This window comes from Amblyomma americanum, chromosome 2 (genome assembly GCF_052857255.1).
Source record: "Amblyomma americanum isolate KBUSLIRL-KWMA chromosome 2, ASM5285725v1, whole genome shotgun sequence".
In the NCBI taxonomy this organism is placed as follows: Eukaryota; Metazoa; Arthropoda; class Arachnida; order Ixodida; family Ixodidae; genus Amblyomma; species Amblyomma americanum.
In genome coordinates this window covers 67,108,675-67,122,391 of record NC_135498.1, presented here as the reverse complement: position 1 = coordinate 67,122,391, position 13,717 = coordinate 67,108,675, and the positions used below count along the sequence as shown (strand labels likewise).

General features: G+C 45.4%; 1 protein-coding gene across 7 annotated transcripts in view; it reads left to right on the top strand.

Annotated features, from left to right (window-relative positions):
* The window catches only part of LOC144121354 (ankyrin repeat domain-containing protein 13D), a 57,924-nt gene that overhangs the window by 19,732 nt on the left and 24,475 nt on the right, over window positions 1-13,717 (top strand). For 4 of the 7 annotated variants that reach the window (XR_013312601.1, XR_013312604.1, XR_013312603.1 and 1 more), the window contains exons 7-10: window positions 857-1,046; window positions 6,284-6,350; window positions 7,403-7,561; window positions 9,194-9,370. Coding sequence is in view for 2 of the 7 variants with exons in the window: in XM_077654543.1 (XP_077510669.1) it covers window positions 857-1,046; window positions 6,284-6,350; window positions 7,403-7,561; window positions 9,194-9,370 (593 nt within the window). In the remaining 5 variants the exon portion in view is untranslated. Of the gene's footprint in view, window positions 1-856; window positions 1,047-6,283; window positions 6,351-7,402; window positions 7,562-8,958; window positions 8,998-9,193; window positions 9,371-13,717 lie in introns of all 7 variants that reach the window. The other 3 variants (XR_013312600.1, XR_013312602.1, XM_077654542.1) reach the window with 1 other exon arrangement.

The window sequence follows — 13,717 nt, the reverse complement described above, 5'->3', positions numbered from 1 at the left end:
AGCACTGGTTGATTTTTCAAGCATTTTTAAGTTTCTCAGAGAAGCCAATGTTTTAAACAAACTTTAGATATAAAAAGCGTAGCCTTTAACAAAAGCTCTAACCGTGTGTTTGGCACATCATAGCCTCAGTTGCTTTTGCGCCATTAAAATGAATATAACTATGACTTAATTTGTCTATATAGGTTAGTTTAATGCTTGGCTATGCCGCCAAGTTTTTGCATGACAGGTGTTATGTGTAATTTAATCTTTTTTTTTAAATGGCATGGCTAGCACTAATTGATAAACATGGACATTCAGACAGAGGACGCACATGAGCATTCTCCTCCATGTTTCTTATGTTATGCTTGCCACGCCATTTTAAAGAGGAGACTATCTAGCATCGCATCATATACTTTTGAACATCTCGTTTTATTGCTGGTGGCAGACTACATGCTTATATTCTTTCTCCTCGCTTGATGAAGCTTTAGATGTCTCATGAGGCTTACGAGGTGTGCACCGTTCAACTCACTGTGTGCTGTCTGGGACAAAGCTTTCTCCAGGCAGCGTGAAAGGTGATTGGAGCATTTAAATGTCATGTCTCCCAATGACCACCTAATTTTTTTCATTTCCGCATATTAGGGCACGTGAATTCTGCAACTTTATTTTCACAAGTGCGGTCTATTGCGGGCTAGTAACAGACCTAGTATGGACTTTGGTTGTCGCTCACGCATTGTGAAGACTTTTATGCCAGACAGTGCATACTTCATGTGGTCTTCAAACTGTCTGCTGGTGTCCTTGTATGCATGAGGGGCTTTCACAGAATGCGTGACAAGATGGTCGTGCACAGTTGCAGTTCTTGTTTCTCTGCTACCCGCAGAGGACCTGGCGCTGATGATGGAAGTGGACCACGACAGCTGCCAGGTGCACATTGAGCAGATGCAGGTGCTACCCCCAGAGTACATAGACCTGGCAGGGAGCCTGCGGCCTTCTCAAGATGCCATTTCATCCCGCCTCACCTCTCCCGTGGTGGCCACATACATAGACACCGACAAGATCAGCTTTGAGAGGTAGTATGGCTTTTTCATTCCTACTGAAAACTGAATTGTATGCTTGTGTTTGGATTTAGGTTTTGTGGGGTTTATTGGCATGTGCCAGACACTACGTTACAATGGGATTTGTTTTCCTTTCTTTTTGTGGTCAGTGTTTATAAAAACATCGTAGTTTGTTTAAAGTCTCCGTGTCTATTAAAAAAAAGGTTTAAGGGCTCATGAGTGCATCCTCCCCAAGAATTGAAGCAGGATGAAATGGTACGCTTTTGCATCGTGGAACAGCGAGAAATGCTTTTTTTTTTCCCCGTATATGAATTTTTCTTTCGCAAGAAAGGAGTTTGTGGATTACTGTGACCAGGTCCCCACAACATTCACATGTGATGTTGTCTTGTTAAGGATCAAAAAGCTGTATTGCATGTGTCTGATAAGTGTACAGTATAAAATCGCTTCCATGAAGCTTTCTTAGTGTCGTCATGACTTCTGTTTGCCTAATGGTAGACATTGCCAGGGGGTCACATGGTTGTATGTTCTACCAAGGTAGACCTTAGCTGCTATAGCTTTGTGGCAAGTAAATTCATTACCAATCGGAATCACGAAAGCACTTTATTGCGTGCTTTCAGCCAAGAGAAGTAATCGGGTGAGCATGAAGTAAACAGCCTTTACTTCACCTGACGTAGCTACAGTAAAACCTCGCTAATTCGAGGCATGTCAGACTGTATGAAATATTTGAATCGAGCTGGCTCTCGAAAGCGAAGCAAAACGAAAAAGGCAAGTGCAAAATGTTGTTCAACCACTCGAAGTGCTTTAGAGCCTCAGAAATTGCACTCAACAAAGCTGCGGTTGATGTTTGTCCTCTTGTGGAAGCTTCACTTATTAAGGGGCCGAGAAAGGGGGTCTCAAAAAAGATGTGATGTGCCTAGGATGCTAAAGGATGCCGCTTCACAAATATCCTCCAGCAAGAATTTTTTAGATGCGTTTTATGGGAGCTGAGTTATGTGTAGTCAAAATTTGAATTTCTGCGTCTTTGCGCCTTTTGCTCTCCTCTCGTCACTTTTTGCACGCTGAAATGTTGGCGCTCCTCCGCCGGCCCCTCACACTCGCCCCCTCCACTGGCTGCCGACACGCGTGAACCGATGCTAGCAGCCTGCTGCTGACATAACGAGCGCTGCATGACGTAACGAGTGCGGAAGGGGGGGGTTTTAAAATTCTATTGCAAATTATCGGCTCACTTTAGAGGTCTTGTACGCACCATGAACGCTCATTGGCCTGTACTCTACTTAATGCAAGCATTTTATAGACAACCTCAAACACCCTTTTCAGGGACCCTTTAAGACTTGTCATGGTTGCCTTGTCACTGCCGAGAGCCAAAATTTTGGTCGCCCAGTTTTAACATCTGCAAAACATGGTTGTGCATGTGTTGGGCTTCAATAATTATATTCACAGTCGTCATCATCACTCGAGGTGACTCAGTTACTGTTAGAGTTCTTCACCTTTCATCATTGCTTTTATAAGATGGCATTCTCTGTGCAGGCAAGAGTGGTGGTGAAGTTTAGTTAGGTGGCTAGGTTAGTGGCAAGGCACAGAAGAGTTGCAACAGGAACAGCTTTCAGTTTAAAAAGAGCAATGAGGAGAGAGTGCATGCAGTACATATGGGCCATCTGGGGCTAGTGAAGTGTATGTATCGACAAGTGCAATGGAGTGCGACGTGCACAAAGTAAAAACTGCAGTGAAATCTCAAGCTGTGTCTCACGAGAAACTATGTGCAAGGCGGCAATGCGTTGAAAGCATCTGAAATATTTCCACTGACCTAATAAAGGATGATGCAGTCTAATACCCCTGTCACACGGGCACTGCAAAGGCTTTCGAGAATCAGGTCGGGAATCGGAATCCAAAGGCGTAAGGTGTGCAGTTACACGGCACAAATGTTGTGCCTTTGCTGCTATGGGCCTTGGAGGTGAAGGTGCCCGTCCGAGACCTTTGGAGCACAAAGGCGCGGCCTTGGAGAACCTGTGATCATAGTGCCGTCTAACGTCAAAAAGTAAAAGCAATGAAAAAAAAAATAGATGCAGCCAACAGTGTTTTCAAACATCTTAAAAAATACGAAAGGTGTGTCTGGGTTTGCTTTTTGTACGGGTGTTTATATTTTATGCCCAGATTTCAAGGCAGTAAAAGTGTTGCAGCAACACCGACTGCCCCTCGTGGCCAATGGGCAATACACAAAAGCTGCTGCTGCTGATGAGCGTAACTGTTGTAGTTCTATTAAAGAAGCAATTAGAATAAAAAATTGTCCAAGCTCAATGAATGAACAAAATTCCCCATTTTAATTTTAAAACACTCACTTCAGTCGCCTCAAGCACAGCAGTGGGTGCTAAGCCTCAGCAGCTGTTCCACATTTGGGCTGCACCGTGTAGCTGTGTTCGCTGCTCCTTTGAGCTTTCGCTCTTTTGATGAAATGAGGTGCCTTTGCTGGAAAGGCCTTCGAGGAATGCCGTGTGGCAGGGGTATTACCTCATTAAAGTGAACGTGTAATAAAAAAAAATTGTTCGGTATATCTGAAATTCGTAATGTAAAATTTCGTCACAAATATGCGCAAGAGCTGCACAGTTTAGTCAGTGAAGGGATGGCTACTCAGGAGACTTACCAGAGAGTATAAACATCCCCTTTTATTACGTTTTAATGCCGTTTCAAAGGATCTCATGGTGATTGCCTGGCCTTCATGGGTAGTGTTTTGGCGATGGCAGTTAACTCTGAACAGTGAAAATTAAGGAACTAGTAGTGAATGTCGCTCAAAGAACTTTATGCACTTAATGAAGTATGCACGTCCCAAAACATGCCAAATATGCAAGTGTTCTGTCATTTAGACAGGAAGTTATTGAGCCTCTAATACAGTTAAACCTGGATATAACAAATTTGAAATAGTCCGTGATTTTTCGTTACATCCAGGTTTTCGCTGCATGCAGTTTTCGCGAGAAGACCCGAAAAGGCAATACAAAATGGAAATCAAAATAGAAATAAATGTAGGTGACATCACCTTGAATGTGCTTACAGAAAACCCCATTACTCGAAGTCATAAACACAGACAAATGTTCCGCAATTGTGCTGATAGCAGCCGACCTACCGCTGCGGCTCATGCAACGCCACTACGGGTGGGGTGGGGAGAGTGGGAGAGGCGGCGGCACCATGGCCGAGCTAAAGGTGCTAGAGGAGAGCGCGCACAGAAGGATACATCCTAGGCGTACGGGTGAAGCGTCTATGGGCACGGGCGTACACTGGAGCCTGTCTATGCATGCGCGAGGCAAGCGGGGTCCGATTTACAACAATCGGAGGACTGTGGGGATCCCGGTGACTTTTCTTCATGGCTTGAAGCTCTTTCAGGTTCTCGGAACTTTTCTTCATGGTTTAAGTTGTCCTTTCAGCGCCCCCCCAACCCCTTTCCTTCATGGATTGAAATTCTTTGCGTCGGCTCGAGAGTGGGAGCAAGCCAGCACCAGGAGCACGAAGATGCATGGCTCTTTTCTATGTCTGTCGTGGCGTGGTGCTGGGCGCGCAGTTGCCGCTGCGGACCGGCTGCGGAGGCACATGCTTCTTCCTGCATATTCCCTCTTTCGTTCTGCTCGTGTCTGTTGCCCCCAGGAAATGGACTCCTTGCTTTGCGTTTCTGGCGCTCTTCGCCATCCCTGCTCAGAGTCCCGACGTGCGAGAACTGTCGGCGCCGGAATCATGCAAGAAACCGCGCAGTGGCAGTAGGCATGCACTGCTCGCACCGTTTCGTTTATGCTATGCCCTATCACTTTTTGCTGCTTTTGAGCATAAACTATTGTAGTGCCACGCGGTACGGGGTTCCAAAAGCGAAAGCAATGGAGATGCGGCGACTGCACTGGAGCACGACGCGCTGTCTCAACTGCGGTCACTCGTTGTGATCATTGACGTTCCTCTCATGTCAGTCCATGCTTTATCGTCGTGAAACTTTTCTGCCAAATTTCGTAACTCAGCACAAGCTAACAGTTGGCCTAGCGAGTCCATTATATCAAGGTCAACCGCCGCGACATGTTCGTTACATGGAGGTTTCAAATACACGCGCTTCAATGGAGGAGGCGTTGGGGAATTAAAAAACTTCGTTATATTGAGGAATTCGCTATATGGAGGTTCGTTACATCCAGATTTAACTGTATGTGTCTTTTGGTCTTTTTTAGAGCGCCGATTCTAAATAACTATCCACTGGAGCCAAAAAACATTCTCACAATACCAAAGCTGTATTTCATTTAGATGCTGCACAAGCAGCCCTCTTTTTGGTTCAGTAGTTGTTTCTAAACAAGTCCTGCAAGCAGGCAAGTTGAACGAAAGTATCATTTTATGCACCACGTTTTTTGCTCACTCCTCTCGTACTAACGATTACTGCTGTTAGCAACACATGCCTAAGGAACGTGCATACATTTATCTTTCCAATGAGCTAAAACTTGCTATCATGAGTAGGAGGGCTACGGCATTTGTGCAAACATTATGTAAAATGTCCAGTGGCCGCAAAAGCGTGGGGACCTCCGCCTTAATGGAAGTTGAGTTGGCGATTTCATGCGACTGCGTCCTAAGAGGAACTACTGCTTAAGCAAGTACACCTTAACTAGATTGCACTGTATATGCTATGCTGCCACAGTTCGAGTGCACTGGACACTGCTGAATGCATTGGCAGTTGGGCACAGGGTTGCTTTAGCCATTGTGATGTCACCGTGCCACACGCCGAGTGTTGCCGCTCTCTGCGCGATGGTGCGTGAAGCGTTGAGTTCAATTAAGTGCTGTACTGCTTAATGCAAGTTCGCGGGCCGTTTTTACCGGTGTGGAGCTGTGTTATCAGTATAACTTGGTGTTTCTGAGTTTGCAGCGAATTTGGCTATTCCCGCTTAGTACTTCAGGTCTTTGAATTAACCTAGCTGGTGCAACCTGCTTGCTTGGATTATTTGGTAAAATTTGCATTAGAAATTACAGGACCACAGAAATCCTATGAATTATCTGGCATTTCAAATTAGCTGATATCATATCATAAACGTTTTGTTGTATGCCATCACTGATGAGATATGGTTTATGCTCATCTGAAGTTGCACTCTTAAGTTGAGTGCAACGGCACATCAAAGCCTATGCTTAGCAATGATAGTCCGCATTCATCTAACTTTTTGATTCAAGACTTTGCAGTAGATGTATGGATAGATGCAAGTAAGCAGGAGTCTCGTAACTTTGTTTCTGTTAATTGTTCTTTTATGCAGGAACAAGTCCGGGATCCTCGGCTGGAAGAGTGACAAGAGCGAAACCATCAATGGCCACAACTGCAAGGTGATGCCCTTGTCAAAGTGCAGCCACTGCTGCTGTACCAGGCATATACAAGGGGGTATCAGAAACTTTCCAGACTGGCTCCGTAGACATATGCATACATTACATGCTTAAGCTGGAACAACATCGCCATTAAAGCAGTTACCTTGCACAGCAGTACACTGGTCCCAGGGCACTGCTGGAAAAGGCTTGGAAGTCATATTGCATAAGCACGTCCATAATCCTGTTTCGATTCACACTGGATTTCGGCAGTGGTATGGAAATTGCAGCCTTTGAGCTGCATCTTCATCCTCAGAGAAAGAATGAATCGGCGGGCACTAAATCTGTCAAGTAGGGTGGATGCTAACCTGTTGTTGACAAGAAGCTTGTTTACAAGTAGTGTTCGGTGAGAGTTTGCATTGTCGTCCTGGAGACTCTCGCTCCTTTAAGTGCCACAGATTCAGTTTCTTTCACCAAGATTTGTCCCTCAAGTGCTGCAAGATGTTGCATTAAATCTGTGCACAGACTGTGGTCCGAGCTGAGGCAATTTGTGCCCTCTTCACTCATGGGATGGGCTTTTTCAACGCAATGACTGCTGCTTTGTCTTAGGGTCATATCAGTAGACCAAAAATTCATCTCTGTTGTTGATCTCGACATGAAGGATGGGGCTTTCCTAATCTCGCTGTAAAAGCCAACATGAAATGCTTATACATGAGACTTTTAATATACTTTCACTTGTGCGTGCTGTAACCGCCAGTTTAGCGGCAGTCATACAGTGGCAGGCAATGAGTGTTCCTACTTGAGCTCCTTTAGGTTGTGTGCTTTGCTTTGCATTAATTTGCCATTAGTTCCAAGTCCCAAGTGTTAGGGTAGTTCCTCTGCATGGCTGCTATACATCTTTTTGCTCACTGGCAGTCTGAAGTCTGGTAGAGCTAAACTTTCAACTCGGTCCTGGGGTGGGGGGCAGTCTGCGCGAATATATGTGTGAAGCATTTCGTTCTTTAAATTTAAAAGAAGGAACTGTGCAAGTCTTGTGAAAATGTAAAAGTTTGTGGTGGTCTGTATTGCTGATGCAGGTGTTCAGTGCGACAAATGTGGAACTTGTCACCAAGACCAGGGTAGAGCACCTGTCAGAAGCGGACAAGGCTCGTCACAAGGCTGCACGTTCTCCGCTGCAGTCCTTTCTGGGCGCAGTGGAAGTTGAGGAGGGCTCTGCGCTGGAAACGCCAAATGGGGTGAGCTTGTTTTTGAGGCTGCAAACACTTCTAGATGTAATTGCTGTCATTGTCATTAGAACTTTGCTCTGAAAGTGATTTCAAACTTTGCTCATTAACTTCCTTTGAACTTTATAATGAACATCATTCAAACTTTACATGGAAACAATTTCCTCTCCAGCAAACAGGCTTTGACCTTAAGTTGCTGGAGACCATACATCCTTGTGAAACCCTGCGTGCTTTACATATAATGCAATTATTTTTTTTTAACAGAATTATTACAAAACTTATCGCTCCCGCAGCCAAAGTGTCGTTTGAAGTCAAAGAGCACTCACTGTGCCCCGATGTATTTAGCTTTTCAACAAGTGTGAAATGATAGAAATGCTCTGAGCAGCCTCCAGAGTTGGTTTATTTGTTCAAAACAGATTTTTGCTCTCAGCGGCCAAAAAGCTCCCAGGTTTCTCGTGCTTTTCCGCGAGACTTCTTGTAATTTCGATTTAAATACACATTCTGTCATGCATGTATTCAACAACTAAATATACTGCATAAAACGTTGTTGCATGTTTATGTAGGTCCAGAGAGCACAGAGAAAACTCAAGTGTGTAGATTCATGGGACCGTTAAGGCTTGATATATGTATATGTACAAGCAGAACATTTGCTCGGGTCTAACAAAGATAAACACACAGTCTCTGCTTTTAAAAAGAGGCAATTTGAGTCAACAGCTTGGTGCTGTGAAACTTCTTATGTCATTGTCTCCGAAAAATTGGTTATTGGTTAGTTATGAGGAATGGCAAAACACAGTAACTGTCTCACTCATGGTGGACAACTAAACCACGCCGTGAAGGAAGGAATGGGGGTTTTTCAAATTGATTTGGACCACTTGGGGTTCCCTAACGTTCACTGACTTTGCATAGCTTGTGATAGTTTTTCGCATTTAGTCTCCATTGAAACACTGTCATGGTGGCCTGAATTTTATCCATGTCCTTGTGCTCAGGAGCTGAACTCCGTGACCACTAAGCCACCGTTGCAGGTTCTCCAAAATTCGGAAAGCAACTGCAGGTTATAATTAAGCAATCAGATTATTCTGCAAATTTTTGTTTTTCGTGCATTGTGAATGGAGCACCTTCTCTGTTGTTTCTTTTTGCTTTTGCAGTTGCAGTCTTTACAACTTTGCATAGCTTGTGATAGTTTTTCGCATTTAGTCTCCATTGAAACACTGTCATGGTGGCCTGAATTTTATCCATGTCCTTGTGCTCAGGAGCTGAACTCCGTGACCACTAAGCCACCGTTGCAGGTTCTCCAAAATTCGGAAAGCAACTGCAGGTTATAATTAAGCAATCAGATTATTCTGCAAATTTTTGTTTTTCGTGCATTGTGAATGGAGCACCTTCTCTGTTGTTTCTTTTTGCTTTTGCAGTTGCAGTCTTTACAACCTTCCTCCACAAAAAAATTTGAGGTAGGCAGCAGCATTGTACATGGTACGCTTGCCCGACTTCTTAGTTTTCAATTACGCAAGCACAGTTGTGGGGAGAGACAAAGGATTGGGCACAGATGGATGGTGCGTTCAGCGGGAAACGACTCGATATGTTTGTGTGAAAAGTGCATGTGACACTGTCTTGCATTCTTCCTCCTCCTCTTTGCTTGGACCGCAGGACGTGACGGAGTGGCGGGGCAACCCCTGCCACATTCGTCCGGAGGAGTACTTCAATGCCAAAGTGGACCTGGGAGGCCGAGACATTGGCCGGCCTCGGGAGGCCACTGTGCGCACACAGAAGTTCCGTGCCAATCTGTGGCTCTGCGAAGACTACCCGCTGTCCTTACCACAGCAGGTGAGCCAGTTCTCAGCAGGTAGCAACAGATGAGCAGCAAGTTTTCCTCGGTCGTGTTCCTCGGTCCAGTGTGTGTGCAGTTGGGCAGAGTTTATGGAGTGCAGCAACCATTGAAAAAAAATAAAAACTGGTTGAAATGAAAATTACCTCGTAGATTTCTTGTGCCAGAGCTATGCCCAGTGTGGCACTTTGTAGTGGAAGGCTCTTAATTTTCACCCCTTGGGCTTGTTTAGCATGGGAAGTGAAATCTCGCTACATGGGTGCTTTTTGTTTCACCCCCATTAAAATGTGACCACTGTAGTCATGACGGAACCTGCAGGCTCCTCAGCAGAATGCCATAACCAATGAGCTACAACAAGTAACAAATTAACTTCATCCAATCTAGCACTAGCATCCAAGAATTGAAAGGTGTCATCTGTAGTTTTGAGTGTGAATACCTGGGTTCCCTTTCAATCTCAGGGGGTGCACAGTTTTTCTGGAGGATGTGAATGGAGCTTTTTCCTGGCATTCATGTTTGAAAAATTTTCCCAGTCATCTTTGCATAAGTCTTATTCGCCGGGAATGACTTGCTTGAGTTCCAGAGCATGTTGCTGTACTTTGCAACTATCTGATTGTTGCTGCCAATAAGAGGCGCAAATTCAGCCCTTGCGTTGGCCTGTGCTGTCCAAAGTATACTTTCATATACGTTCCCTTTAACAGAAGTGGCCCCAAAAAACATGTGAGCATGCTAGATGTCAAAATATACGTTACATGATAAGAATGGATAAAATTACCTACCAGTGTAGAAATAATTGCGAAGAAAGCATTAGATATGCGTGGGCTGAAGAGTGAAAGTATGAAAAAGCTCTTCATCCTACTTCACTACGCTGGCATTGGCCTAGTTTCTTTTTCTCGCTTTCTCATTTTTGCTTCCTTCCACACTGACCACCATTTGTGTTTTTTTTTTTCCTGTTTTTTTGCTTTCCCACCTCACCTGGCTAGTTATGTAGTAAAGATTCTGAAAACACATGAGGACCTTTATCTCTCTCTTATCCCACTCCTTCTGTATCTGCTGGTATCAGTTATACGAGCAGATACACCTGGCTTTTTTCTGTTATCTGATATCTGGCCAAGTCAGACTTCTGTGCCATGAAAACTCGTGCTCCAACACCACATCAGTTTAAAATTTGACTTCCATCAAATTGTGCACGCACCAAGTCGAATAGCGGGTATACTCTGCGGCTAAGCACCTTTCATCCAATGGAAGCAACGTGCAGCACGTGACGCGTGCGCAATGCTGAGGCCGATGCGAAGGAGTCCTGCGTTCCCTACTTGTAGTCGCAAGTATGTTTCCCCGTACCCTCGTGTGAAAGGCATGGGGAGGCTATTTTTCGGGGTTGAGCGATAGATGGGGAGCAGCTCATTGCGAGGTGCGTTTTCTTACAAGGAAGCGCTCTTTTCATATTGCAGCATGAGCTGCATCTCTTATGTTAATGGTCTCCCAGTACAAACTTAAGTTTGAATGCGGCACTGAAGTAAGACGATGAAGTCAGGCCAGTGCAAGAGGGGGAGAATGGAAACAGGCCCCTCGCCATCCGAAGCTTTCAGTGGTGTCTCAGACTTGCGAGGCAAGTCGTTTATTGCTTCCGCTGCATCAATGGTTCACCACCTGGAGTGTTTTCGCACCGCGTGTCTGCGTTTACTGCATAGCTATGGGCAACCAAAAGGCAGATGTACTTGGGCCTTCTACCATTCCAGACCTTCTGGCCCCTAATGGCAATCAGCTTACGCTGATTAATGAATGCACTAAGCTGCTAAGCTTAGCTCTACCAATCTTTTTTTTCCCTCTAGCTTGCCTTTACACTGGCTTGTAGGCACTTCGTGAGTATTGTTGCGCAGTCGTCATGGACAGCCACTGCGAAAGTTCGTCTTAACCGAAGGACAGTCGAAACAGTTCGTCTAATGCAGATTTTTTTTGCACTGAATCCATGGTAAATATACCAATTGTTCTCGCATTGTTTGTCTTATTGAGGAATTCATCTTAACTTAAAAGTGCTGCGAGACACTGCTTGAACGGATGCCGGTTGCACTTCAAATGGATTCTTTATGTCACACAGATGCTGACTCAAAAAGAATTACGAGAATTGATGCATAGGAACGGGAGTTATTCAATGAAGAAATTTCAAAATATAAGCAAACAAAATGCTGCCCTCAACTCGATTTTCGCACAGCTTCCCATTCTCATTTCACTCTCCCCATGACGACACTTAATGCGACCAATCAAAACAGCCTATTTGAGCACGTGGCAGAAGTTTGCACTCCATGGTTGCCTGTTCTCTGTAACTCGATCATGCCAAAGCTGGCAGCGCCGTTTGCATTGTGACAACAACCATGTGAATGCCCAGCTGACCCAGCGATGCTTCATCGTCACGTCGACGGCGCAGAAGGGAAAACTGATCAGTGGCGCTCCCTTACTCATGGATCCGAACTCAAGCGCGAGATACTGCGACGGTGTGACGGCCTGCGCAAGATATCGGGCACATTTAGCATAGCGCGCACAGCTACTGCTTACCGCCTACCATTGCCCGTCGCTCCTAGCGCGCTAGTTGGTTTCGGCGAGCAAGGAGTGCGCGCTGCTGGCAGGAGCGTGGCGCCATCTGACGCCGCCGCCCGGCGATCCTCCGCAAGCTGACGATGCGCACTGTCTGCTAAATGTGAAACGAACGCATCCTTCCTTGTGACCGAAACGAACGCTTATAAAGTGCAATGGCTCGATCGAATCGATTCTGCAAAGCCACTCTCAGATACATAGAGAGTAGCCATAAGTGTTGAGTGCTAGGTCATAGGATGTTTACAGAGAGGCGCAAAGTCCTTCGATGCAAAAAGTAGCCAGAGCCTCTGGTGGTGTATTTTTGTTTTACTTGCTTTACAGCGCTTTTATCTAAGGCAAACAAGTTGGTTTTGTTAATGTAATATAAAACACAAAAACTTGACAAAACGTATCTCTTGTTATTAACACAATTTGCAGTATATTTACTCTTTGTCCAATCATCAAGCTCCCACTAAGTGATGTCATATCCGCTGCTAAAAACTGCCACTGTATGGTGACACCGTCAGCGCCACGAATTTGCTTTTGCGAGCCAATTAAAATATTAAAAACTGCAGTATACGCGGTACAACCGATGCTAATAGCATCACTATAACTCATTCTATGCAACCAACAGGCAAAACAATGCACTGAAAATGTGTTTCGGGGCCCCTTTAACCAAGTTCATCTTAAAGAGAGTCTGCTGTACTTTCACCCTTGAACAAGAAGAGTATGTGGCAAACAGGGACAAAATATACTTAAACTTAAGCTTGAGAGCAGTAAGTTAGTTTCCTGTCATGCCTCACTGCTCTGTACATGCTACAACAGGACAGCAGCTAGGTTACTTGATGCTTAATTACCGTATTTACACGATTGTAAGTCTACCTATTTTTTTTTTATTTGAAAATCCGAAGTGGGGGTCGACTTACAATCGAAACGAAAACATCGCACTATAAGTAAAGGCGAGACAAACGAGATATCAGGCATGCTACAGCGTGGTTGCATTTTTGCTGCGCAGCTCTGTCGCATAGCTCTTGGTGCTGGCCTTGAGCAGCTTCTATGTCAACGTGCAGAACTGGCATCCCCTCAACGCTGCCAAGCAGCAAACTGGCACCCCACACGTGGCTGCTGACTACGGTTGCTGATAAGCGGCGGCAGCCCGATAACGCAATCGCATTCTACAGGGAGCTCAAGCGTCCAACAAGTTTTTTTTAAGTGTCCAACAAGTTTTCTTTTTACTTTCAAATGCGCGCTCGGCGCTCAAGGGAGCGTTGATAGTTGATGGAAGGGCCGCTGTTCCAATCGAGGCGGCACCCCCACTCGGAACGGCAGTGGTGCCGGGGAGTGTCGGTAGCTGACGGAAGAGCTGACGCCATTCACGCGTAGTTTCTCTTTGGGTCTTACGCATTTGACTACTGCTGGCCGCGTTTCACTAGTTTTTAATGTAGTGCTTCGTCAGTCATCGTTTGTGCTCCATGTCCGACAAGCGACTGGCGCTCGTTCACGGCTACATTCAAGATGACTGCCATTTTTTACGCCGAAGAAACGAACAGCCGCGTGCCAGGCCATAAGTTCGACGTTCGCAAAGGGTGATACAGGTGTGGCAGCTGCAGCGAGGAAAAATTTCAGCTCTTCCACGTGATGTTGTGATGTGGCTGTTTGCGAAGTGCTGGATTTCGCTGGACGACGACGTTAGAACGAAGTGCTGTAGGACCGCAGCAGCGATCACGACGGCAGCGCTAGTGAGGACGATGGTGCAAGTGTGGACGAGTAGACGAGTG